Below are 27,326 nucleotides of genomic sequence, written 5' to 3' on the forward strand. Positions count from 1 at the left end.
TAACTTGTTAATGTAGGATATACTTGTGCACAGTGTTTTCTTTTTTTTTTACTGACATCGTACCAAAAATAGTCTTATTTAAGTATGTTTTGGTTTGAATAATACACACCGTCAACTTTGCATCTATCTAAAGATCATTTTGAAAACTCCATAATCTGAGAAATTCTGCACTTGGCAAAAACGTATACTCTTGTATTTTCTTGCAATTTTTGGTCCATCTGGCTGCTGTTTGTTTTAATATTTCCTTTAAAAAAATAATTAAAAAGAAATCAGTAGCAAAGTAGCTCGTTAAGTGGACTTTGAAATGTTCAAATAAAGTTTAAAATATGTAAACAACGGTACATTTCCGCAAACGGCTTGACTCGCTGCTGTGATTGGCTTAGCTGGCGCGAGGTGCATGCCGGGAAGGAGGCGTACCCGTCTAGTGACTTTTTGGAGGACCGACGTCACTGTTTGTGTGCTCGGTTGGGGAAGATGGCGGAGGCTGCGGCTGTTCCCCCTCATCGGTTTTTCTGTCACTGTTGTAAAGGCGAAGTCAACCCGAAATTGCCGGTAAGACATTTGTCTTTCACTCACAGTTTCATGTTGTCGGGCATGCTCGGCTGTCAATTTGGCGTCGAGGTCGGTTACCGAGTGTTCCGCTTGCCTTCCTTAGCTAAAAGGCTAGCTAGCCTGCTAGCAGTTAGCGGTGTGTGTTGTTGTTGCAATTGTCACACACCGGCTTTTAACCAAGTGTGTCAAATAATTCACATTTAAATTATACGCCCGGTTTATTTAATTCCCAGTGCTCGTGAAAAATCGAAACAGTAACCTCAAGCTTTGGCTTGTCTGTCCTGGTTGGTGTGTGTTGCCCTCCTCAAATAGACAAAGATAAGAAAAATACCTACATGTATATTTAAATGAGTAATTTACACGTCTATGCGTGCAGATTACTTGATTTTCTATAACAAGTCACCCTACTTTTTGCATTCGTAATTCTACTTTCAATTTATAAGGCAATCATGGGCATGGTGTGCACACTTTAAAGTGATATTGTGTATTATTTAGCTCCTCCTAGGACTGGAGAGGGATGGGCTTGCCCAAGACACACCACAGGAAATGGTGCCCCTAAGACCCTAGTGGTTAAGGGATCCTCCCACCCCCAGTTAAAAAGAGAAACAACAACCTTCATTTATTAAGATACAGGCGATATTGAATTGAACAATAAGCATGAAGACGTGAATTCCCATATAAACATGCATTTTTTAATACTATAGGTCAAGATGTTGGTTTAAGATCAGGTAATTGTGTAATTGTAATCCTGTGCAGTCCTTTGAGACATTTTTGTGATTAAGGGCTATATAAATAAATGTGACTTGACGTGACAAGATATTTGTATTTATCTCACATAACATGAGGATCTCCTGAGATCCGATCTGCAACCTCAGTGGAAATGTTTAAATCTAAACTTAAAACTCACTTCTACTCGATAGCATATGAATAACCTACTCTTCTCGTCGGCTGAAAAATAGTCTGTGTAATATAGTGTAATAATCTGTGAAGCCCTTTGAGACTCTTCGTGATTTAGGGCTATACAAATAAAGATGACTTGACTAGAGCAGTGATTTTCAACCACTGTGCCGCGGCACACTAGTGTGCCATGAGAGATCGTCAGGTGTGCCGTGAGAAATTATCCAATGTCATTTTTTAAAATGTAGAATTTTATAAAACATTTATGAATCGTTTTCTGCAAATGTTATGTGATTGTCAAGTGTCTGTGCTGTAAAAACTTGGGGTTTTATAAATTATATTGTAATTAAACAAAGTGTTCAGTGTCATTTTATAAAGTTTTTAGTTAGTGGTGTGCCGCAAAATTTTTCCAATGTAAAAAACCATGCCCTGGCTCAAAAAAGGTTGAAAAACCCTGACCTAGAGGAAGCTGACATTATTGTCCGGTATCTGGCAGCTATGGATACCTCCCAAAAACGTTGAGAAAAGTTGTTAAAAAAGGTGTGATTTGGTCAGTCTGAGTTCTTCGTACTTTGTATTCTTCCTCGTGATTTGTCGCACTTTTTTCTCGGTTGCACTAAATACAGCGACATCTAGTTGTCAAATACAACACACTGTCTGTCATACTATGACCATCTACATAAGCACAGATCCACCAGGAAAAGATCATAAAGGATTCATGCTGTTGAATATTAAGGCGTTTCAATAGTTCTTTTAACTCTTCTGGAGGCGCTTTCTCTGAAATACTCTTTGCAGTTGTAGAGCATCTTTGTGCTCACACTGTATAATGTCAAATTATTATTTACCAATTTTTAATACTTTGTACTTTTGAGGAATTTGGACAAATGCTTAGCCTTGGTATGCAAGTAGTTATGGTCCAAAAAGTCAACATATTATTTGGGGATGATTTATACCTACATCAATGCGTAATATCTTCTTCTTTTCTAATAAAAAAATAATCCTTAATTTTAATGCGAGTTTCTTGATTATATCTGCTACCATTGAATGTAACAATAGGTCAAAAAGTTAGTATTTACACCTATATCCTGGATTGTATTCTATTGAACACATTTGTTGTGATAAAAAAATTCCCACATTAAAACTAGGACACTGTAATATGTACACTAAAAACATCCATCCATTATCTGCCCCGCTTATCCTCAGTAGGGTTGCGGGGGTGCTGGAGCCCATCCCAGCTATCTTCAGGCAATGGGCAGGGGACACCCTAAACTGGTTGCCAGCCAGTCGCAGGGCAGACGGACACAGACAACTCACTCGCTCATTCACACCTAGGGACCGACCAATTCACCTGACATGCATGTTTTTGGAATGTGGGAGGAAACCCACGCAAGCACGGGGAGAATATGCAAACTCCACGCAGGACTGTCGATCTCATGACCTCAGAACTGTGCCGCACATGCGCACTAAAAACACTTGGGTCAAAAATGAGACTGGTCCAATATTTGCGACAATATTACCCATTTTTCTGAAAGGTTTTACACAAAACCACCCAATGGTTTTGGGTTGTTCCATATAATATGACCCAGACTGTCTTGCATAAAATGAACCAGTTTTGGGGGTAGGTGTTTTTTTTTTATTTTTTTAAACAAAATCATTTTTGCAGAATTTTTTTGTACAAAAATGTATGTCTCAATTTTTGTTCTTTCTGCAAAATTCGATAGTTCAAATCAACCCCATTGTTTTTAACCCAAACTTGGTTGGTTTTTTTAACCCAAACTTGGCTGTTTTTTAACCCAACTTGTTTTAAGAGTGTGACGCTGAAGTGGAAAAGTTGTTTTTCGCAGTTTTAATGCTTCGAATCAAGTTTTCTTGTTCCAATAAAAATAACTCGGCGAATACATGCAGTTAGTTCATTGTGGTGGATTAAATAAATGATGTCTGTTATTCAGATAAGTGGTAAATGAGTGCTTATGTCTTAGCAAAATAAAGTTCAAGGTTCAACATGGCAATGATACATTTTACAGGGGTAACATTATCATTAATAGGTTTATCATGTGATGCTTTACCTTTTTACTGCTTATAAATATTTGTCGGCAGCATAAAACATTTGAGAAGATTCATCCCCCCGGGGGGAAAAATAAATGAACACTCATATGCCTGCGTTGTTGCTCAACCTGAAGCAGCCGCCTGCGCCTACATTTTTATAATGACTCAATTTGCCGGTTGCAGAATTATTGGGGGACACGTTGTACACTGCAGTGACACATATTTAATTCATTATCTTTTCATAACTTATATATTTGGTCCTCTTGAACTTAACACATAATTACAACAATTTTCTGTTCCCCCTTATAATTTTTTTTCATGGAAGAAATTATGCACTTGAAGCAGAAACGGTCTGTTCTGTAATCCAACTCTTGCGTCATAACATTTTGATATTCGTAAAAATAAAACCAGTAGTAATACAAAATGAGGTGAGATTGCAATGTTAACTGTTGCTGTTGTTGAGCATCAAATGATCTCATGTCATGGACAATGTTGTCTCCTTGGGTACGGTGACATTCTCCATTGGGTCTGCATCTGACTTTTAAGACTACTATGTGATCTATATACAGCAGATTGTAAACATGAAATTGAATCTTGATCTCCTGTCAAAAAAGTTGTATCTTCCCAGAGGTAAATTAACTTTCTAACCAAGTGTACTCCATTCAAAAGACATGTAGATCTCTTGCGAGGAGAAAATCCTAATCATCTCTGATCACACAGCCAACTTTCACGTGTCTAAAATTAAAGCAGTCCTTCCTTCAAAGAATTGAACGTGCATTAGGCGTGGCAGGCAGACCAGCTAAACCTCTTAGGTTACTTGACGTCATGTACCGTAATATTCCTGTTTGAAGTCGTGGCCTGCTGCGATTTGAGACCGGTAAAGAAAAACGTAGGACAAAAATCTAACTCATTCGGGGGAGAATTGTAAAAGCTGACAAACTGAGTGCAGCATGGCTACCAGCAACAGCATGGAGAGTCTTGTGTCGTTGGGTAATACACTTTCTTTAACTCTGTATGTAGTATAAACATTAAAAGGTCACGACTAGAGGTACGACTGCAGGATCCGGTGATGCCCTATAATAATAATAATAATAATTTCCTTGTATTGTCATTCTGTGTAACAATGTACACAGAACGAAATGTCGATTGCACCTGACCCGTTGTAGCGAGCCGATGCAGCCGCAGCCATACCCTTGTATGCAAAGGACAAACTGTTTGGGATCATAAATTATTATCAAAACATTTATTTCTAAAATGTTCTTCTGAAAGCGCTTGCTGTCAATGTTGTCGACTTTCGGTTTCTAATAATAGCATTCTTATTTCAGTCCGGACTGTTATTCGTCATTGTCTAACTGTGTCATCCTGTAATTTTTTTCAAGGAGTATATCTGCCCCCGCTGTGACTCAGGCTTTATCGAGGAAGTGACAGAAGATTCCAGGTGAGAGCCGTGACTCAGTTCAAGGGTTTGGACTCTGGACAAACTGTAATTTGTTGTGTCTGCAATTCTAGTAACCTCTTAGAAGGCGGCGGCGCCAACGGACTAGATGACCCGACTGCTCAGTTTGCAGAGGTATATTTCTCATCTTTTTGTCAAATTTCTGCTTCCAACAATTGTCGGAATCGTTACTCGGAATGGATTATCTTTCAAAAGTTTCTCACATATTGTATTAAGAGTCATGGCAGAAACAAGCTGCTACATTACAATGAAACCTTCAGATTGTCTTGTATAAGTCAGCATGCTATAGTCAATTACGCACTCCTTTATATTGGCTACATTTACTTTCAGCCGATAATCCAAATAAACGTGTAATATTGTCAGTACTTTGACGGAGTTATGTCAACTCGCACTAAATCAAATTATGGAGTTTTCGAGATTTCCTATTACTCATGCATGTATGCGCATTCAGTTAATCCCATTGCTTCTGTGCATGCGCCGTTTCCCTTATCCGGGATATTTCTATGCTACGGGAAAATGGTACATGCAAACTGTAACCTATTTGGTTTACCAAAAAGCTTCATGTGTATTGGTTGATTTCTCTGGGACATTTGAGTTTAATTTTCTGCCCCTTAGTGTAAATTTGACATTTATGTATAGAAGATGCCACAGCTATAGCCATCCAATAATGATGTAAGTCTATGCTTTTGATAACCACATCTTGTAAACACATAAGATGCCTAAAGGGAGATCAATTTTGGGGTGTGCGGGAAACAAATGTGGTTTTATGCCATTCGGGATTCATAGATATACTTTATCCATCCCCATAGGGAAATGCACACTTCCTGCAGTATCGTTGTGTTGAAAAATAAAATAAAATAATAAAATAAAGATATAGAATACAGAATACAAAGTGCATTACAAGTCCACTGAAATATTGTTGTTAGCTTTGCTGCATTGCCTACCCTTATACTTTTTCATGATAAACAATAGAAAACGTATGCAATATATCAGGAATGTATGGCTTTTTTTAAATTACAGAATATTGATATAAAAGTATAACAACTTTATTAAAATATTATCTTTTTCTTAGTCATGTGCAGTTATCTCAATGCTGAGATTTTCCTTGCCCTCATGTGGGTTTTAGATCAGGGGATTGTGTCATAATAGTCGGTGGTTTGTACAGCCATTTGAAAATTCTTGTGATTAAGGGATATACAAATTGACTTGACTATTTGTTTGAATCTGGTGACATGAATAAAATTATTCTTTAGTTCTTTTCAAAAGTTTAGTAGAGAAACCACTTCCATTTTGCGTAATGACGTTGCTTGTGCTGCTCCTCCTCCAATCGCTTTATGCCCAAATTTATAGATACAGGTTTATTTGTTTGCCTCTGGACATGTAACTGATTCATTTGCATTGTCCCAGAAATCCAATATTCTGTTTAGAATCAGATTATTGCCTGTATCTAAACATACTGTTGACTCTAACTTGAAAGACCCCGCTCTTTAGAGCCAAACACATTCAAGGTCGGAATGTCCAATAGGAAATGGGATATGGTCATTCCAGGTGGACAACCACATTTTCAACTGTTATTCCCGGATTAAAAAAAAACAGCTGCAACCTATTTTATTCATGTTAACCTACGTTGTTGTCACGATTCTTACAGCTATGGCACCTGCTGTTAATGGAGCGGCCGTTTTCGATCGACGGTGACAACCCCGACGCGGAATCCCGGCTCACCCGGGGCCGTTTGGGCGGACTCGGTAACTTCGGAGGATTCGGGAGCGGGCCGATCGGGGGCTCCGTCCCGGCCGGCCTGGGGGGCCCCGCGTCGAGCCCGCTAGACACGGGAGACCACTGGGGCTCGACGCGGCCCCCGCGTCTACACACCCCCAGGAGGTACCGGTCCAGAGTCAGCAGCAGGCCCGACCGCTCGCCCGCCGTCGAAGGGTGCGTAGGTTTCGCCTGAACGCAAATGCACTTTTACTCTGAGTCTGCTCATTTTGGATCTATCTGTGCCACAGACAAAACCATTAATGCCTGAAAATAATCTTGCAGCCTGGCCCACTAATAACATAGTAATAATAGCAATATCAACAATAATATTAAGCCTATATCCACTGTGTTATCACAAGACCACTAGAGATCTAGATGACACAAGAAAAGGCGTTCCATTTTGTCATCACACTATTTTTACTCTCTATACCATGTTGTATCACCTTTTTTTATGTTAAAGAAGCATTTGATTGGTCAAGCGTTATACAGCGTTGTTTTATACATTGCAATGGAGCGTCATGGGAATGTGTTCAGCCAAAACGTTGTTATACAATGTGGCACTTTGAGTAAAAATAGTGTAATGATGAGATATAACCTAGTAAATTTATGGCTGGGAAATGGCATTTTCACCGCCACGATGTGGGTTTGAGTCGCATTGCAGTAAATTATGTCATTGTTCAATCTAGATGATATTCACCTCCATGGCTGAAAAAAAGAATGCATGTGTACACAATTTATGTTTTAAGACTAAGGCATTATTTATTTTATTTATTTTTTTCTGTGTGACCCAGTACCACACAACCCACAGTCGATTGGTTGGCCAACCACTACCCTACATATTAGAATCAAAAAAGGGATCTTTTCTAAGAACTATGAATTTTTTTCTTACACAACGGGAAAAGTTTTTTTTCATGTTTAGCATTGAATGTGTTAAGTGATTTATTTTAATAGTTGAGTGTAATACAGTTTACACCTTTTATCCTCACTGTGAAACTGGAGTGCCACGTCCAATTTCGTTGTCACAATGTGTTCAACCCATTTTGTATCAATGACAATAAAGGTACATTCTAATTCTAATATTCTATTCTAACAACTCACCGCGCTATACATACTCGACACTAGTTTGCATTTATTTAGGACTAAAAATCATAACCTTTGATATAAATGACTTGGGGACTTCTTCTGACGTTCTTAAAAATTATGGGCTGTATGTACGACATGCCCGGTCTCATGTCATACAAATGTCGAGAAATGCGTTGACTTTCCAATGCCTGTCACTCAGGATCGTCCAACAATTCCTCGCCGGCCTCTTCGCCAACTCCGGAGTCTCCGGCTCACCACCGCTGTCATGGTAGAACGCCGTCATGACATTTCCTTTCGAAGGTCATTTTCTGTTATTTCAATCGGTGCCCTGTGCTTCATCAGGACAGGGATGCTGCACTCTAATCCAGGAGACTACGCCTGGGGACAGGGCGGCCTGGATGCTGTCATAACACAAGTAAACCTGTGACATAATTGTTATATTTTTATTATCTTTTCTTGGTCGCGGCTGATCATTTTGTCGGTTTTGCGTAGTTACTAGGTCAGCTGGAGAACACGGGGCCTCCTCCGGCTGAGAAAGAGAGGATCTCCTCTCTACCTTTTGTGAATGTTTCTCAGGAACAAGCAGGTGGGTCACACATCATACGATCGTTTCATGATTCAACACTTTCATTGTAACAGGAAGTGAATACTGGACATTAATTTGTGCAAATAATCACTGTTTTTGTTCCGAGTAAGTACACCAAATTAAAATATCTAATGTTGGTCCACTGGTATAAAGACTGTATTGTAGTAATTGGTTGAAGTGGAATATCAATAGCACTGTTTTTGCCATTTGGAAAGGAAATTGATGTTGCAGTTCAGCTCAGGGCTAAAGTATTGATATTTTTCATCATTTATTTGATGTTTATCGTGAAGAATCACGACTCCTCTTGTTGTACACTACTTTTTTGTTTCATTTTCCTCATGTTGAGGTTTTTGAGTTTTTCCTTGCCCTTGTGTAGGTTTTAGATCAGGGGAGGGTGTCATAATAGTAGTTTGCAATAATCTGTGGCCTGTGCAGCCCTTTGAGAGTCTTTGTGATTAAGGGCGTCACAAATAAACTTGACTTGTTATCAATGACAATCAAGACAATTCAGTCAACAAGTAGCAAAACAGTCATAGGTGAAACACATAAAATTAAGGTGGATTTCACTGTTTATTGTTTTTTTAACCCCCTTGTAAGGGCAAATATGCTTTAATCATGCCAGGTAACCGTAATCAGTCAAGTTATATTGTAAGGGGTTTAAAGATAGAACCTACAATGACAAACAGTAATTAAACGGCAGTAGGTCAGGAGATAAAGCACTCGTCTTGGGATCGAGGGGTCACAGGTTTGATTCCCGTCTCCTCCGCATGATATGTTGAGGTGTCTTTGGGCAAAACACTGAATCCCCAATGCCCCCAATAAGCAGGTAGTTGTCTTGCATGGCTGACACTGATATTGGTGTGTGTGTGTGTGTGTGTGTGAATAAGTGTGAAGCAAATTGTAAAGCGCTTTGGGAGGTCTTCATCTACTTGAAAAGCGCTATATAAGTGTAGAACATTTACATGAAAGAAAACTCAAACACTAGTTTATATTAATTGCTGAGAAACATCCCAAAGTAATGAGAATATCTCATCGGATTGTAAATATCTCATTTGAACAACAATGCTTGTTAGTAGAATTCGTATACCGTAATTTCTGGAAAAACACACTTTCCAATATCTGGCTATTTTGTGTCTAAAGGCTTTATAGTCCTGAAAATATGGTAAATATCTGTGTTTTAGAAATGTGGAAATGAGTTTATCATTTCTGCAAAGAACATATTTTTACACCATCCTTTGATTTTACAGAGGTGATGTTTGAGTGATTTTTCCATTTCAAATTCGATCATTCGATTTCTTTGAAACATTTCTAACCAAGTGTATTTTTGTGCTATTTAGCCCTCCGCACACCTAGCGCACTGACAATCGACATTTTGCTTCTGGCTAGTGCACTTTTTGGAGGAGCGCATGTTTGGTATTTGTGGCGCTCGATCGTCAAATTCTTCGAGGGTTGCGAGGAAAATCAAGATGACTTTTATCCTCTGGGAAGTGAAAATTCTGTTGAAGACATGGGAAGCCTGAATATTTTTTCTAATTTTTTAAAGAGAACCAGCTTTTTTGGTTGGCTCACTAAAAAGAGTTAAGGCTTTCGGCTCCCGAATGGCTTTTCAGGTGTTTTTTGTTGTTACATTCATAATTAAATGTATTATTATAAATACCTTAAAAGGGGGAAATAATCCAATATTAATCATAACCAAATATCGGTTATCGGCCTCTTAATACTAAAAATCAGTATCGGCTCTGAAAACCCCATAGTGGTCGATCTTTACCGCACACCGGAACTTTTGAGTTTGTTTGCGGGTTAAAAAAAGAGAAATGCATACACAGTATGAGCGAAAACTATGGCCACCTTCTTTTTCTCGACAATACAGTCGAACCTCTACTTACAAATTTAATTTGTTCCGGGAGTAGATTTGTAACTTGAAAAATTTGTAAGTAGAGGCGCCTTTTCAATGAAAATTTGTTAATCCGTTCCAAGAAATGCAATAGTACCTTTTTTTAAAAAAAATAAATCATAAAAAAAAGCATCAGAACATGAAACATATACATGTTAGAATTATGGATTGCAGCCATAGATTTTTGCAGTGACTGAAACTCGTCACAAAAAGTTACCGGACACCAGGGGAAAAAAAAGAATTGCCTTCCCAGCCATAAAGTTGCCTGCCCCATTTTTCACAATTTGAAACGCAATAAGAGGACTAATCACAAAAAAATCCCATTGTTGCAAAGTATTAAGGATTGAGAATCAGAATATATAAGAGAATACTTTAAAATTAAGTTCATTATAAATCTACTTAGAACATTCATTGCATGGATTATGACATCGCTGTTCCATCTGCCATCAGTATGTACCTATATTGACTCATCTTCATTCATGCAATGTTTGCGTCGCGCCGTCTGCTACAAGACACGTGAACTCCTCTTTCCATGATGCTTTACGTTGTGTAGCGTCATAAATTTTGTTTGCTTCTTTTGAGTATGTCTTCTGGGGCTGAGGTTTTGGCCTGATTCCTAACCACTTATCCATTTTTCTTGTGTTCTCTGCGTCTACTTTGGAGACTGATATGAAAATGCGCGACCTTATAACGCTCGGGGGAGTCCGGAAGCACAAAGTTATTTGATGCAGGCTTCTGATTGGCTGCCGAGTATGCAAATTGCCAAACAAACCAAAATTTCCGAACCGAACGAAGATTTCGAAATCGGAATAAAGCAAATTGTACGCCTGATGTAAAAGATGCACGCCCCGGGCGTCCGGCCAGACGTTATTTCAGACACTGATTTTTGGCAAGATCACAAATACGCATCCCCTTTTCATACTGTTGAACTATTTCCTGCTTTTTTTGACCAGAAAAACTCTTTTCCGTTTCTTTTCACCTCGCTGCTCACTTTTCTTGGAGTCTGTCGTTCACGTTTCATTTCTTTAGCATATGGTAGAGTACGGTACTGTTTACAGAGAGGGAATGGGATGGAAAATGGAGCGCCGGAAAGCAGCGCGCACGATACTGGTCTGTTTATTCGTATCTTGAAAAAAAAAAATCGTACCTAGGGGGGATTTTTTTTTACGTTCCGTTTGCTCGTAACCTGAAAAATTCGTATGTGGAGACGTTCGTAAGAGACATTTTTTTACGATTATAGCCCGGTATTGGTCCACATCCCGGTGGTTGCCGACCAAATGGCCTAATGGATTCCAACCAGGTCTTAAAATGCGTTCCGCCCCTTTTACGCAGACTGCCGCATGGAATGTCCCGTGTGCAAAGACGACTTCGAGGTGGGCGAAGCGGTCCGGCAACTCCCCTGCAACCACTTCTTCCATTCGGCCTGTATAGTCCCTTGGCTGGAGATGGTGAGTCCACACACGCCAACAAGCTTCATTGCGATTGGTCCACGATCGCTAACTGTCCCCTCCCCCACTCGCAGCACGACACGTGTCCGGTGTGCCGCAAAAGTCTGAACGGCGAAGACCTGAGCAACCGGCCTCCCTCGGAGCCCCCCTCCCTCTCGGCGGACCCCCGCACGCAGGAAAGATGGTCCTTCTGAAAACCCCTTCCCCGTCATAATCGCCTTTTTTCTGTAACTTCAATATTTCCCCCCCGAACCGTGTACACACATCTTAAAGGAGACATGTAGAAGACAGTTTGGGGGAGGTGCTGTTTACATATTTGGATACGAGAGTCGGTCCATTTCCCTAATATGTCCCCTTTAAGGTCTCCGTTCCGAAGCAATCCCCCCCTTTAAAATACTATTTTGGGAAAAAAAACGTCAGCTTTTGTATCTGGAGAAAACATCCCCATGAACTTTATTTATTATTTGAACTTCTACTTCGAAACTTTCGCACCAACAAAAAGAAATATTCGGCGCTCGTCCTTTTTTTATTTTAATTCATTTACTGGTGTACATATTATAATCTGATGTTATCCCTGTCATTTTAGTCCTCAGTGTATGACATTTTTATTAGCCATTGTTTTTTTATGTAAATATAGTCCAGAAACTTAAAAGGTTTGCAAAAAAAAAAAAATGGAGACGCAAATGTGAATGACATACATGGTTAACAGACTGTATATTATATAAATGAGAAATGTCTATCATGTCTTAATAAAATTACAAATATGGGGTTTTCTTCACGTAGTGCTCGGTTTTGTTTGACTTGGGAGGTCACAGGTTCGATTCCCGGCTCCTCCGCGTTATATGTCGAGGTGTCCTTGGACAAGACACTGAATCCCGAATGCCCCCGATAGCAGGTAGTTGCCTTGGATGGCTGACGCTGATATCGGTGTGTGTGTGTGTGAATGGGTAAGTGTGAAGCACATTGTAAAGAGCTTTGGGAGGTCTTCATTGACTTGAAAAGCGCTATAGAAATGCAGACCATTTACATGAAAGACTTAAAATAGTTCAATAGCTCATTTCGTCGTTAACAAACGAGTCGGAAGCGTCACCATGAAAGAAATGTTTTAGACATTCATACATTACACGTATTTTCTTCAATCAAGAAAAAATATATACAGTAAACCCCCAGGATACAGCGTGCACGCATTTTGACACTTTACTGTGTGGAATAAGATGTTTTCTTGACCCCTCTTTACAGCATTTTCTCCACAAATGATTTTGTTACAAAACAGCTCCTGTTTTTGGTAATACTTCAAGTAGTAGACTATAGTATTTAATGGTTATAGTTTTATTTTAGTTATCTTTCTTTTAGGTTTTTTTAACAAGAATAATTAGAAGGATTAAAAAAAAGTTGTATAACAGTGAAAGAGTTTGTCATTTAAAATCCTGGTTTGCATCCTGGAATGAAAATGCTGTTATGCTTATTGTCTGATCTACTTCCCACGATACTTTCATTCCGTTAAAAATATCCTTAAAAGGGACAGTGCGTAATATTTTCTTGTTTTCATTTATTCTGAATATGCAGTGCAAGGGCTTCCTGATCACTGTCTAAATATTTCGGGAAATGAAAACGTATAAAAATGAAAAAAGAAAAGCTAGATAAACCACAAAACGAAGCAATCGAAGGTCGTGCGTCCAAGTGGTACAAAAAAATGTTGATTTGAACACTAAATTCATTAACTATTTTTTTAAAACAGATAGAGAAATTTGATTTTCTTACATAGTAGAATCCCTACCTAGAAGTTGCTGCCATCCTGCTGCTATGCTGTGCTCCCGGCACTGGTTTTTGTTCACAACATAATACAGTGCCAACTAGTGGTCAAATATAACCACACTGGAGCTTTGAAGACATTTTGAGTAAAAACATGATAACCATGGAAAGGAAGCTTGCAATTATCAAATAAGAAGTCTTACAAATCGCACTTGCTCAGTTGAGTGGTTGTAAACAATCAGGACCAATAATAAAAATTAAAAAATGAAAGCAAGGAAATCCTCTAGAGGTATAACAACCCTCGCAATTGAAAGGTTTAAAATCAGTTTCATTTTGAATCCCCCATCCACCCCCAGTGCATCTACCTGCTACTCCACTTAACCAGCTCAAGTCCTGTCACACCAAAGATTAATAAAATTGAATTTTCTCTCCACGTATTTTACACATACCTAAGTAGTATTTACTATATACTATTCTGTTAATGTTTTTATCTGATGACATGGGGGTTTGGAGCTAGTTTCTATCCCTCTCTATACAGCAATTTCACTTTGCGATCCCCACCTCAGAACAGATTAATGTCGTATCCCGGGGGTGTACTGTAGCTTTGCACTTCAGTGTTATTCTTGTAGCAGCTTTTTTCAAGTTTTTCAGTGAACCTGAAAAAGGTGGGAGAGTGGGTTGTCTTATACACCCCAATTTCAAGCTTACCTGCATCAGAGCAAGAAAAAAAAACAACTATTTAACCAAGCGAGCGTGAGTAAGGAATGAGGCGGCGCTGTGGAGGGGATGTAGCCCACAGAAGGGTCCCACGCCTCAAACTGGATCTCTGTTGACGACCTACAAAAGAAACACAATCCATTAGAGCCACACAACCTCCAAAAATGGAACACAAAAAGCACTTGTCGACTTCAGACTTGTTCTCTTCTATTCTAACGGGAACACGCTCTGAACGTGTAACAACATCTCGGTTCCGTAATCAAAAAACTAGACGGGCCTGGCAGAAGTCACGACTTGCCCCCTGTTTAAATTTAGAGCGTGTTTAAAAGCGCTATACACAACCATGCTGAGATCCTTGTCCTAGTATTTTTGATGTTGTGTTGAAGGAATCACAAACATAAGTGAAAATTTGAAAAGAAGCACTGTAATCCCTTTTTTATCACTTATAATATATGCGAAAATCCGCAAAGTATCCTCTCCCTACCAGTTTCAACACTCAGCAATAATCGGCGGTGGATAATGGATCGCGGCTACACAGGTATTGTTCATCTTAAGCAGGAAGAACGGGGGGGGAAAAGCCATCTGGCATGGCACAAATTCACTCTCAGCCCCCGCAATTAACAATAGACAACTGGGGATAATGGATCAAGGCCAAAACAGTGCAGTTTGCTTTAGGCAGGAATGGCATGCTCTAGCGGACTGACCCGGTGGAAAAATTGCGCTCTGCCAAATGCTGATTTCAGCACTAGTTGAACGGGGCTAATGTCGTGCATTTTATTTTAGGAGGACGGCAGCCTCCCGAAAAAAAAGTTCCTTCTGCCAATCCTCACTCCCACCAGCATGGGATTAGGGATAATAGACTACGGCCGCATGAGTGCAATTCAATTGGCCCAACAAAAGTGCACTGTACTGGTCCCAGTTCGCACATTCAGGTGGGCAGAAAACTATTTAGTCAACCACTAATTGTGCAAGTTCTCCTACTTAAAAATATTAGAGGCGTGTAGGTGTTAACATGAGCAAACCTCAACCACGAGACCCAGAATGTGCAGAAAAAAAAAAACAGTCTGAAAATCACAATTTTTTGAAACCTGGTGTAAAATAAGTATTTGGTCAAATCCCAAAAGTTCATCTCAATACTTTGTTAGGTGCCCTTTGTTAGCAATAACGGAGGTCAAACATTTTCTGTAACTTCATAAGCCTTTTACACACTGTTGCTAGTATTTTTGAATTTAAGATGATTCAAATTTTTAAATGTCTTAACATTCTTGGGACATTCTATCTGATTTGCCTTTATTATATCAGCCCTGTCGGTCTCAGAGGTTCTCTGACGGCGGTTCCTAGGGTGAGCACGAAAACCTACGGTGAAGCAGCCACTTTGGTCCTCACCTATAGAACGGTCTGCCGGAGGACCCTTAATATTTTTAAGAGAAGGCTCAAGACCCACGGTTGTAACGTGGCTTTTAACGGATCTTTTTTTTCTGTTTAACTTTGATTTGTTTAACTTTGATATTTTACTGTATTGTACTATACTTTTACTTTTTACGTTTTTTTTTTCTGTGGTTGTTTTTATTTCTATTTTTATATTTCAGTGTTGGGGTTACCACAATGGTAGGATGTGGTTCAATGGCTGAAAATCCACAGTCCATCTGCTGCCATCCCTATCAATGTGCATATAAGCCTCCCTCAGGTCCTTTCCTCACAGGGTTAGTTTGTGTCTTGCCATGATCAGATTTTTTATCTATTACTATTTTTTGGCTTTTATTCTATCTTTAATCATTGCGTGTGTCTGTGAATGATGTTTTTAAGACTGACTGGGATTTTATTGTCTTCTTGTATGACAAATGCGTTTATACAGCACCTTTTTACTAGAACTACTTTTTCCCATCTTCGCAACATTGCTAAAATTCGCCCTATGCTGTCTCAGTCAGATGCGAAGATTATAATTCATGCGTTACTGTAATGCACTACTCTCTGGTCTCCCGCAGTCCAAAATCAAGAGCCTTCAGCTGGTACAAAATGCTGCAGCGCGGCTTTTAACTAAGACAAAAAAGTTTGATCACATTACCCTGATTTTAGCTAACCTGCATAGGCTGCATTTTAGCTTAAGATGTGATTTTAAGGTTCTCTTGGTAGTATACAAAATCATGCATGGATTTACTTCATCATATCTTTCAGATTTAATGTTCCCCTGTGTTCCTGTCTGGAGCCTTTGCTCTGAAAATGATGGTCTACTAGTGATCCCAAGAGCCAAGAAGAATGCACAGCATTCTCCATTTGGGGCCCTGATGTTGTGGAATGCTCTGCCCCCTGAGATCGATCTAGAACCTCAGTAGAACTGTTTAAATCTAGGCTCCAAACACAGTTATATTATATAGCTTATGAATGATCTATATTTCATGTTGACAATATCTGTGTATTATTTGCCTTCATGTAGGTTTTAGATCAGGTGATGGTGTCATAATAGTCTGTGGTTTGCAATCGTCTTTGTTCTGTGCAGCCCTTTGAGACTCTTTGTGAATGAGGGGTATACAAATAAACATGACTTGACTTTCGGCTGCAATTTATTGCCTGAAATGTCTTTTACGAAAAATGGGATTTGATTTGATAAAGTGCTGTTTTGTTTTCCATGTTTGAACATAAACGCCGTGGTGGTCACATGCAGGTGTTTACTGTATTTTACAACCTGTTGAGGATGATGAGCACCACTAGGCCATCAGGTCGGATGAAGGCAGAGAACTCGAGGTCTGTCTTCTCACTGGCGGACACGCCCACTCTCTGAGAGTCTTCACACAGGAGTTTGCTATAATCAGATGAAATATATCAATCTGTACGACTGATGTTAAGTAAATACAACCAGGGCTGCAACAAATAATTATTTAAATAATCGACGCATCGCGCGGTTAATTTTTCGATGAATATTTCCTACTCTTTATTCAAATATTGAAGTTTCGGACAGATAGAAAATAGAGCACAAAGCAACAGAAGAGTCTATACTACAAAGCAATAAAAAATAACATAACAATACATAAAAATACATACAAATATATGCTCTTCTCCTACAAATAAGTAAAATACTCTTTTTCTAACACCTTATCCAAAGACCACATTAAATTTGGACTTATTTTCCAAAACAAAAACAAAGATTAACACATTTAATTTAATGTGTTGATTTTTTTCCACAAAATATAAACAAAAATGTAAACTTACTTTTCAAAATGTCAATAAATTCGTTTTGGGGTTGAACATCTTTGAACACGATGAACGTTCCCAATGTGAAAATGATAATAATTCAATTTATTTGGCCACATCATTTAAATTAATTTTTACTGACTAGACTCAGGGGTACAGTCAGTGCTGTCGCGGTAGAGCGTGTGACAAATCACCTATTTGCAGCACCTGGTATTCCCAGGTGGTCTCGAATCAGAGTACTGTTTAGCTTCCCGAGATTGAGCATTCTCAAGTTGGTATGGCCACAAACAGATCATTATATACAAAGAGATATAATGATATATATATATATATATATATATAATCACATATAATATGCTTAAGAGTCTGCCCCTCTTTTGAGTTAGACATATCATCATTATTATTTTAATTTTTTTATTTTATTAATTTATTTTCTCTAGATTTCTGAAGAACTTTTTGTTCCCTAGAAATTTTTAACCTTGTAGCGTTTGACTGTTAATGCCAATTTTGTTGATTATAAGGGAATGTTCAATAAGAAATTATCTAAAAAAAAATGTTAAGATACTTTTTTTATAAATCAGTTTCAAAGCACCCTCTGCAGAACCAAAGTTGTACTACAACCCTCAATGTCACAACAAAATTCAATTCGCTCTTATTGGCATTGATTTAACATGCTTAATGGCTCATAAATCGTGCAACACAATGAGTAGTGGATTACATTTGTCGCCAACGCTTTTAAAAATCAATTTTAATCGATTTTATCGATTGGTTGTTGCATCCCTAAATACACCGTTTAAATCACCTAAAGTGGGCCATTGCATAGAAGGTGGGTTGCTTGTAGAAGATGTCCCGCCCGGCGTCAACTATAACAGGACTGTCCACAAAGTTCTTCACCCAATTGGGCCCGCCGTTCGGATCCAGCGCCAGGTTCCAGTCTGTCCAGCCCGTCACGTAATGGTGTAAATCCTTGACATTAGTGAAGAAGAAGAAAATCCAGGATTGTGTTACCAGCCTGCAGACTTGATGAGTCAAAATCCTGGTACGACGGCTGTCCTACCTCTAAGATATCGTGAGCGTATTGTTCAGCCCTCTGCCAGCTACCCAGTTTTACCCCCCGGTCTAGTGAGCTCCAGCCAGCGCAGGCCTCGGTGCCAAAGAGGTAATATTCAGGGAAGAGCTGGTGTGTGGTTCCTAAAGAGGGTCCAGCTGGAATTAAGTGGTCCAGGTACCAATGTACCGCCACCCCGTGGATGTATCGGCCGGCTTGGATGTCACTCAGCACCTGGGGAGAGTCAAATCTACATGTGAAAATGTAAGATGATATAATTAAATCTTTAAGTAACCTGATTTGAATCGGAAAGGTAGTAATTCAATATAAGATTTGCATCTCGATTCAGATGATGTGGCCACAAAGTGGCAGAAGAACTTACAGTAAGCCCTCGCTGTATCATGGTTTACTTATCGCACTTTTGCTACTTTGCGGATTTATTTTGTGCATTGTGTTTTGCCTTCTAATTGGCTAAACAGGGGAAGACGCTTTCCATCGCCAACAAAAGCGGACGTCTCAACCTGCTAAACTTGCTCGAGTCACATGCAGGTCTTTGGCACTTTTTCCAAAATGTTTGATAATGGGAAAAATATATGGTTTCTGTAGAACAGAACCGGAAGGAAAATGCAGTTTCCCATCACGTCCACATAATGCCGGCAATGTATCATGTAAAGTAAAGTGGATCGGGTCCTTTATCAATACAGTTGTGCGATGAAACAGCATAATTATTTCTTAAATTAGATCTGAAAGTACTGAAGTAATTTGTAAAATAAAAAGTACAATACTTTTATTTGTTAACTCATTCAGTGCCATAATGTACAAATGTGTTTTTAGAGGCATTGTCCCATTTAAAATGATTTCCGTATGAACATTCACAATTAAATGGTAGGAGTGGCTTCGATCAGATATTTGTCCACACATCGGGGGAGCTTCCACTTCCTAGTTTTGCTTCCTGTATCCAGCAATTGAAGTGTGTAGGCGGTCCCGTATGCTGAGTAGGTAGTGGAGCAGTGTGTGAGAGAAGCGTGTATATGGATAAATGCACAAGGAACAATACAAACTACAGAGACCCAAATTCAACAAACTGCATCATCTTACTTCATATTTTTTGCCGAGCTTTTGGCAAGATTTCGGGTTCCCATGCCAGCAAGATGGCGGACTAAATGTAAAATTCTTGACCTACGATTATTAAGAAAATTTACGTTCATATGATAGTTCAGGTATCATGTTTGTTATTTTAATCAATATTGTTTTTTTAATGAATGAAGTCTTTTTTTTTAACCACCAGGAGGCGATAAATACTGAACACTGTTAGCATTGAACGATTTTCCCTTGCCAAAAAGTTCAAAATGTATTTTCTGACAAAAAATTTTTTTCTAAGAAGCTATTTATCAAAACTGAAGTCTGTTTTTGAGTTTTTTATGATAATGTTATAATTACACTCATGCATCATGGATGTTAAATTACTCATGGATGTGGGGGTAGGTCTTTTCAGGTGTCTTTAAAAATCTGTCTTCATTAAGTTTGTGTTAGCAAACCCCAACTGAGTTTTAAGAGCCTTTATAACTTTTTTCACAGCGCCTATGTGCTTTTATCTTACTGTTCGAGACACAGAGCATATTAGGTGAAAAGGAAGTGGGGAAAATGGGGCCGGTTTGAGATTGACTTTATTCTCATTACTACAGTTTTTGTTAGTGTAGCATGAAAATGGTAATAACAACAAAAGCCCTGCTTCAAAAACCGTCAAAACGCTAACCCTAACCACCAAACAGATGAAAAGTTTATTTGAATGCTTTTAAGAAATGCACATACTTGCACGCGCAACAAAAGGAGCCTGACAGAGGCCGCAATGATGACTTAATCCAAAAGATGTCGCCAAATAGTAGAAAAGTTTTCAATTCCATACAGCACCTATAAATTCTATACAAGCATTTTTGATGTTTAATTAAAAGTGGGTGGGTCGTTTAAAGTTTATTTAAAAATCTGTCCATTAAGTTTGTGTTTGCAATCCCCAACTGAGTTTCAAGAGCCTTTATAACTTTTTCTCACCGCGCCTATGTGCTTTTATCTTACTCTTAGCGACACTGTTCGAGACGCAGAGCACATTAGGTAAAAAGGAAGTGGGGATAATGGGGGTCGGTTGGAGATTGAATTTATGCTCATCACTGCGGTTTTTGTTAGTGTAGCATGAAAATGGTAATAGCAAGAAAATACCTGCTTCAAGTACAGTCAGAACGGCAACCGTAACCACCAAAAATAGGAAAAGTTTATAATAATAATAATAATTTCCTTGTATTGTCATTCTGTGTAACAATGTACACAGAACGAAATGTCGATTGCACCTGACCCGTTGTAGCGAGCCGATGCAGCCGCAGCCAACAGAGGGCGCCGCCGACCACTTTTTAAGTCTTAGGAACGACTCGGCCGGGGCGCGAACCACCGACCTCCCAGTCTCAAAGCGGGCGCCTTACCATCTAGGCTACTGAGCTGGTTTAAGCGCTTCTAATAAATGCACATACTTGCACGCGCCTGAGAGAGGCCGCAATGATAACTTAAGCCAGGAGATGGTGCCAAGTTTTCAATTCCGAACAGTACCTATAACTTCTACACATGCATCTTTGAATGTTTAATAAACAGAAGACTATCACTCGGAGTGGTGAAAATCTAGTAAGAATTTAACTTAAATGTCACTTACCACTTTAGCCCAGTGAGGTAGCAGCAGTCGGTTATCGTCCAGAATGAGAACGTGAGTTTTCTGGAAAGCCGACGCATGGAGAGCAGGGCCGAGATCTAAGGCCACCCAATCCCTCTGCTCCTCAGGCGTAAATCCCAAAGCCTGAAAACTGCGAAAGACCAAAATCACATCTCTCAATCGGTCTTAAACCTCCAGCGTGCACAAGAACACCTGTAGTTTGTGAGTTGTCCCGCAGTGGGTTCGTTTCCTGTAGTCACGGCCCAAAACGTCAAATTATAATTGGCGTATTCCTCAAGGAATCTGAGAGACAAATAGTAACTCTCATATAAAAATAATACAAAAATTGCATCATATTAAAGATATGTGAAGAACCTTATGTAGTACTGAGCCCAACTTTTATGCTCCTTGCCACCAGGTTTTCCCTTCAAGGAGCCTTTTCCTATGAGTGCATTGTTGGTCTTCATCCAGGCGGGGGCGCTCCAGGCACTAGCCAGCAGAGACAAGGGCTGGGGAGACATGGCTTGGGCTCTCTGTAACAAAGGGATCTGACAAAAAAAGGAAATTATGAGTATATGTAGAGTACTTCTATACACACAGTACTTTGTCTTTTTCTACACTGTATATAATGCAATACACCCCTGTCCAAATATCAGGTGATTATGGAAAAAGTGCATCTCGCATTCTAAACTCTTCAAAGTTTAAATCTGATAAAGGGACAGTGTACTAGTTCTCCTTTGTGCTAATCAGTAATGAAAAGTAGCTTGTGTAAGGTTTTAACATTTCTTTAACTTAAATCTGACTCCGAAGACACTTCACTTTTCTTGTCCAAACCCTTACAGTTGGAGCTTACCCAAAAGTCGGAGAAGTTACAGAGCCGAGTATAGTCCACATATTAATCTATTTGGCCGAATCAAAGAGTTGAAAACATATTTCTCCCTTGCCAATTTCAATCGTGTGTAGGAGAGAGAGCGAGCGAGCGGGGACTTCCAGGTTGCCAATTTTTATGACACATGGCGATCAAATGTCCACGCCCCATGACCAAGCCTCTGGCTGATTGGTCCGCGCCGTGTTGATGCAATTATCCCAATCGTCCTTTGAAGCTTGGGTTAAGGGTGAGAGGTCATCACTATCCGGACAGAATGGGGCACGACACACATTCTAACCCCCTCAGGAAGTGACAAATCATTGTTATCTGCACAAACAGAAACCAAAGACACATTCCAAAGCACAGGCGTTTTACGACATCCTTCTCTCAGAGTTTGCCCTCAAACACTAAAGTCAGAGTTTAGAACAAGTATTTTTGAGTATAGGTGGAATAAAACAGCGTATAAAATAGTATATAACTTCACTTGCAACTTCAAAAAGGGTTGGGACACCTGTTCTAGTGACAAGACCTGGAAGAAGTAGCTAAAGGAGTTTCAGAGAGGTATCACTTTTATGTACAATAATCTCTTTTTTTCTCCAAACCTTCATGTGTATGTCTTCAGGGGCCAAAGTAAAATTTTTCAGATCGTAGTCGCCATGCGTGTCAGCGTACGTGTACAAGCGTGTGGAGAAGTCGCAGCTGGCCATGGGCACTCGTACCACAGTGTAACCGATACCTGACAGAAAAGAATATTTGAGGCATCCAAGATTTAAGCCGATTGGCCATTAAATTCAAAAAGGTATAATAATAATCCCCCCAAAAATAAAACCAACAAATGCTTCCCGCACCACGAGGAACGTTTCGGATAGCCAAGATTCATGCCGATTGGCCAGCACCTCTTGACTCCCGATGTCGATTAGCCAATTCATATCATCTTTGATACTGTATTGTGACTGAACACCTGCTCTGTGTTGTTCTGCATCTCACTGAAAGAGTTTGTGTCCCGCTCCTTTCGTCATTCAGCCTAAATAATGCATATCTCTCTCTCTCGCTCTGTAAAAAAAAAACATACTGGGTTTTGGCTAGTTGTCTCTCTCCCCCTCTGTAAGTCGACGAGTCTCTTAAATGAAGGGGTGCCTCACAAACAAAAAAGCATTGACTTATTTCAAATACTCAATGGGTTTCGGTTTCATTCTCTCCCTTTCTCTGTCTGTTGCCCGCTCGCAGTCGGCAAGGCTTTTAATCTCTCACACTGCTTACCTATCTACTCGGTATACGGGGCCGCCTACACACTTCAATTGCTGGATACAAGAAGCAAAATTAGGAAGTGGGGGCTCCCTCGATGAGTGGACAAAGATCTGATCCAAACTACTCCTGCCATTTCATTGTGATTGTTCAGACTGAAATCATTCCAAAAGGGACAATGCTTCTAAAAACGTATGTGTACGTTATGGCAGTGAATGAGGCTTTTAACTTTTTTTTTAAAGGGTCAACACTGCTTCACAGATTTTCACTTTTCGCTCGTGGTTCTGCTCCCCATTAAGCGCGAAAACCGAGGGATCTCTGTATGTACCTTCCTGGGAGAAGTACTGTCTCAGTAGTTGGTCCTGTGCTCCTGAAGAAAGTGACAGGATGTTGATGGCTGCTGCATCTGTCATCGCTCCACCAAAACCTCTCATCTTTTGGTACTTCTTATATGGAAGGAGTGTCAGTTTGAGGCCTGGGGGGGTGAATGAGTTACTTTTTAAACTAAGTAACTGATTACTGTTTTTCAGTAACACACCCCTGACTGGTAGAAACATAAAAATAACATGACAACTTGTTATTTTAGATATCACAAAGGTAGCCCTTGCCGTTAATCAGTAACAAAAAGTATTTATGGGCTTCAAAAAGGTTGGTACTCATGCAGTATATATTACCTTAATTGTTTTTTTAAAAAAAAAAAGTTTTTACCCAAGCTTACCGGTAATTTAAAAAAAAAAAAGTTAAGAGTGGTTTATTTTCTGAAGTTCTGGGTCGAATCCCACCTCCCTAGAGTTCTAAGACGTTTCTGAAATCTATTCTAGTGACCTGTGTAAGGTCACCGAGCTGGTACATTTATTCTGATGAAAAGAGAGAAGGAAAAGAGTGAGAGCAAAAGAGAAGTAAAAATGAAGAAAAAAAAAAAAGAGAGAAAACAAAAAGAAAGCGTGAAAAAGAGAAAAAAAAACTATGAGAAAATTAAGAGAAAGAAAAAGAAACAGAAAAAATAAGTCTATGAGGCCCTTTGAGACTCTTTGTGATCAAGGGCTATACAAATAAACATGACTTGACTTTGTTGTTTCTTTTTTACATTGCTTAAATAAAACAGTGAAAACTCTGCATGCATTTCGAGCCATTGTACTGGAACTCGGACCTGGTGTTCGGCCTCATCTAGAATCATCGAGATTGGTCAAGATTTTGGGACAGGAACTTTTTAATGTTGACAGTGTCTGTGCATTATCTGTTGATAACCTCACCATCCATCGGTCATTATTGAAGTCGGATTACCTCATTTGCCACACCTTCTTCTCAAGGTTACTTCATTTTCCTCATACTGAGGTTTTTGAGTTTCCCTTTGCCCTCATGTAAGTTTCAGATCAGGGGATGGTGCAATAAAGGTCCGTGCAGCCCTTTGAGACTTTTTGTGATTAAGAGCTATACAAAATAAACAAGATTTGACATGAAATAATAGAACCTTTTGAAGGATTTTATACAGTGGACTATAAAGGATTTTAGACAATTGAATACAAATTACATTTAATGCAAAAGATATTCACTGACTGGGCTGTGGTGCGAAAATGTTGTTTACAGGAACGGCAAGAACAGCTGATAAGATTATCAGCACATCCAGACACTGGTGAGGCAGAAAGGCCCTGATGACGTAGAAACGCTCGGTGTTGTTTTGAGTAGCCCAGACATCGGGACTCTTTTACGAGATGGTGAAGCCCAGGGGGCTTCCTTGGCGCGCCCATGGGAAGAGTCGGCACGCCATTATGCGGGGAGCAGATGGCCAATAGGAGAAAGCTAAAGGACTTGAGAAAAAGGCTTCCCAGAGACTCCAACGTCGCAAATTCGGCCGTTTTCAATGGAGTACACTTACATTTTTAGGGAAAATAAATCTGCCCCCGTGTGGAAATGTCGGCTTCCTGTTCATCTTTTCCCTCAAGAAACGAGCGTGCATAAATCGTTGGGTGAATGTAGGTTGTGTTCAGTTAATGGAGTCAGATAACTCATTAGAAAAATTTCGTAAACAGTACATTTTGATATTTAATTCCCAACCTTTTCAAATGAATAATTTAGACCAGCCAAAAATGTAAATTAAAATGTACAAAAAAACAGGAGAGCGAATATGTCCTTTCAAACACATGTGAAGAAATTTACTAGAACCGCTTTCTTCCATCTGTGCAACATTGCTAAAATTCATCCTATACTGTCTCAGTCAGATGCGGAGATTATAATTCACGCGTTTGTTACCTCCTGTCTCGATTACTGTATTGCACTACTCTCCGGTCTCCCGAAGTCCAGAATCATGAGGCTTTAGCTGATACAAAATGCTGCAGCGAGGCTTTTACTGGGACAAAAAAGTCCGATCACATCACGCCGATTTTGGCTAACCTGCATTGGCTCCCAGTTAGCCTAAGATGTGATTTCAAGTTTCTCTTGGTATCATACAAAATCATTCATGTACTTGCTCCCTCATATCTTTCAAATTTAATTTCCCCCTATGTTCCTCTCCGGAGTCTTCGCTCTGAAAATGCTGGTCTACTAGTGATCCCAAGAGCCAAGAAGAGATCCGCTGGTTCGAGAGCGTTCTCCATCCGGGCACCGGTGCTGTGGAATGCTCTTCCCCCTGAGATCCGATCTGCAACCTCAGTGGAAATGTTTAAGCTTAAAGCTTAAAACACACTTCTACTCTATAGCATATGAATAACCTATACTTTTTGTGGCCAATAGCTCTGTATTATTTGTGATTGCAACATCCTTTGCTGTCTGGTAATCCTGAAAGGGGGATGCCACATGTGCGGTCCCTTCTCAAGGTTTCTTCATTTCCCTCATGTTGAGGCTTTTGAGTATTTCCTTGCCCTCATGATGGTTCCAGATCAGGGGATGGTGTAATAATCTGTGCAGCCCTTTGAGACTAATTGTGATTAAGGGCTATACAAATAAAAATGACTTGACTTGAAATAACATTTATATGTGTTACTCTTACCGGCACCGGTACTGTTGGGTCGGATTGGACCTTGGCTGTCCTCTAGCCGGCTTCCAGCCATGCTGCTCAGGTAGGAAATATAGCGACCCGGCGGGGGAAGAGAAACGCTACCGAAGCCGTCGCAGTATGTGGCGTTACACTCACACACCACTGAGTCATGACCAAAGCTTCTGGCGACACACTTCCGACGCCCTTAACATGAGAAATACTCCATTCATTGTTTGGACTCCAGGCAATTCTTAAAAGTGCATTTGTTACCTTTTGAGACCGTTGTTGTTATGTAGCAAAAGGCTGCTAGCAAAACAGCGCAACGCAATGAAAGAAACATTTCGTCGAGGCGAAATGTTTACTTCTCGTCGGGCATCACGAGTCAGGAAATGACATTCGAAGACGCGTTAACGTTAATTCGTGTGTTTGTCATTTACAAAAAAGTGAACTTTGGACGAGCTTCCCACGATTTTAATGGTATTCAACTTTGCCCGGACTACCATTTGGACTGGGGTAGTTCTTTCGGCTTGTTTTGGTGGAGAAGTCACGTGATAGTTCACGTGGTTGTAATTACCGTGATTTGCCACTGAGCGGCAGGGTTGGGTAGGGTTACTTTAACTTGATTACTTTCAATTACTCCAATACCAAATATGCTAATAAAAGACGAAAGAAACTAAATATGAATAAAATTACTAAATTTTGTGCAGGCTTGGGGAGTAACGGAATACATAGAACGGCAAAAATGATGTTGGCAAGCTGTTTGGATTTATTTTCATTTTGTTTCTGTCGCATTTTATGTTAGTTTTGCCGGAGATCAAAGCCAGGAGAGAAAGCTTACCACGTTTTGTGAGTCATAATTTTATTCATATTTAGTTTCTTTTGTCTTTTATTAGTATATTTGGTATTGGAGTAATCCAAAAGAAATTGAAAGTAATCAAGTTAAAGTAACCCTACCCAAACCTGCTGAGCGGTGTTGTTTTCTCTGGATAGTAAATAAAGACGCCATTTACCTGATAAACTACAAAAAAAAGGAAAAAAAAACCTTCATCAAATAAATTTTCCCTACTTGTGGACATACAGCATACATGTCAACCCTGTGACTAAAACTCTGCAAGTCAAGC

At 39.6% G+C, this 27,326-nt stretch overlaps 2 protein-coding genes across 3 annotated transcripts; one reads left to right on the plus strand and one right to left on the minus strand.

The window, feature by feature from the left end:
- The first annotated feature begins 10 nt into the window (after positions 1-10).
- On the plus strand, positions 11-12,498 carry rnf115a (ring finger protein 115a). The gene is made up of 10 exons (XM_088327406.1): positions 11-182; positions 384-552; positions 4,875-4,933; positions 5,005-5,065; positions 6,600-6,883; positions 7,992-8,060; positions 8,135-8,207; positions 8,285-8,378; positions 11,605-11,720; positions 11,795-12,498. The coding sequence occupies exons 2-10, from the start codon at positions 475-477 to the stop codon at positions 11,912-11,914; spliced, it is 954 nt and encodes a 317-aa protein (XP_088183532.1). The 5' UTR covers positions 11-182; positions 384-474; the 3' UTR covers positions 11,915-12,498.
- gba1 (glucosylceramidase beta 1) lies at positions 9,201-26,726 on the minus strand. 2 transcript variants are annotated; one of them, XM_088327402.1, is made up of 12 exons: positions 26,476-26,726; positions 26,218-26,409; positions 23,560-23,706; positions 22,589-22,722; positions 21,494-21,666; positions 21,332-21,421; positions 21,122-21,269; positions 18,436-18,660; positions 18,181-18,344; positions 16,873-16,989; positions 14,181-14,309; positions 9,201-9,874 (listed from the first exon to the last, which is right to left on the minus strand). In XM_088327402.1, the coding sequence occupies exons 1-11, from the start codon at positions 26,543-26,545 to the stop codon at positions 14,186-14,188; spliced, it is 1,584 nt and encodes a 527-aa protein (XP_088183528.1). In that variant the 5' UTR covers positions 26,546-26,726; the 3' UTR covers positions 9,201-9,874; positions 14,181-14,185. The 2 variants fall into 2 exon arrangements, with proteins under 2 accessions (XP_088183528.1, XP_088183527.1); XM_088327401.1 differs by lacking the exon at positions 9,201-9,874 and having other exon boundaries at positions 12,807-14,309.
- Positions 26,727-27,326: the final 600 nt, after the last annotated feature.

Source organism: Urocampus carinirostris, chromosome 2 (genome assembly GCF_059441175.1).
Source record: "Urocampus carinirostris isolate Australia breed hairy pipefish chromosome 2, RoL_Ucar_1.0, whole genome shotgun sequence".
In the NCBI taxonomy this organism is placed as follows: domain Eukaryota; kingdom Metazoa; phylum Chordata; class Actinopteri; order Syngnathiformes; family Syngnathidae; genus Urocampus; species Urocampus carinirostris.

Coding starts and splice junctions, on each gene's coding strand:
- gba1 (XM_088327402.1), bottom strand. CDS start 26,545: ATGTTTCTTTCATTGCGTTGCGCTGTTTTGCTAGCAGCCTTTTGCTAC. Junction 21,667..22,588: donor CTGAAGACATACACATGAAG/GTTTGGAGAAAA, acceptor TTTTTTTGTCAG/ATCCCTTTGTTACAGAGAGC. Junction 16,990..18,180: donor TATGCAATGGCCCACTTTAG/GTGATTTAAACG, acceptor ATCTGATTATAG/CAAACTCCTGTGTGAAGACT.
- rnf115a (XM_088327406.1), top strand. CDS start 475: ATGGCGGAGGCTGCGGCTGTTCCCCCTCATCGGTTTTTCTGTCACTGT. Junction 5,066..6,599: donor CGACTGCTCAGTTTGCAGAG/GTATATTTCTCA, acceptor CGATTCTTACAG/CTATGGCACCTGCTGTTAAT. Junction 8,379..11,604: donor TGTTTCTCAGGAACAAGCAG/GTGGGTCACACA, acceptor CCTTTTACGCAG/ACTGCCGCATGGAATGTCCC.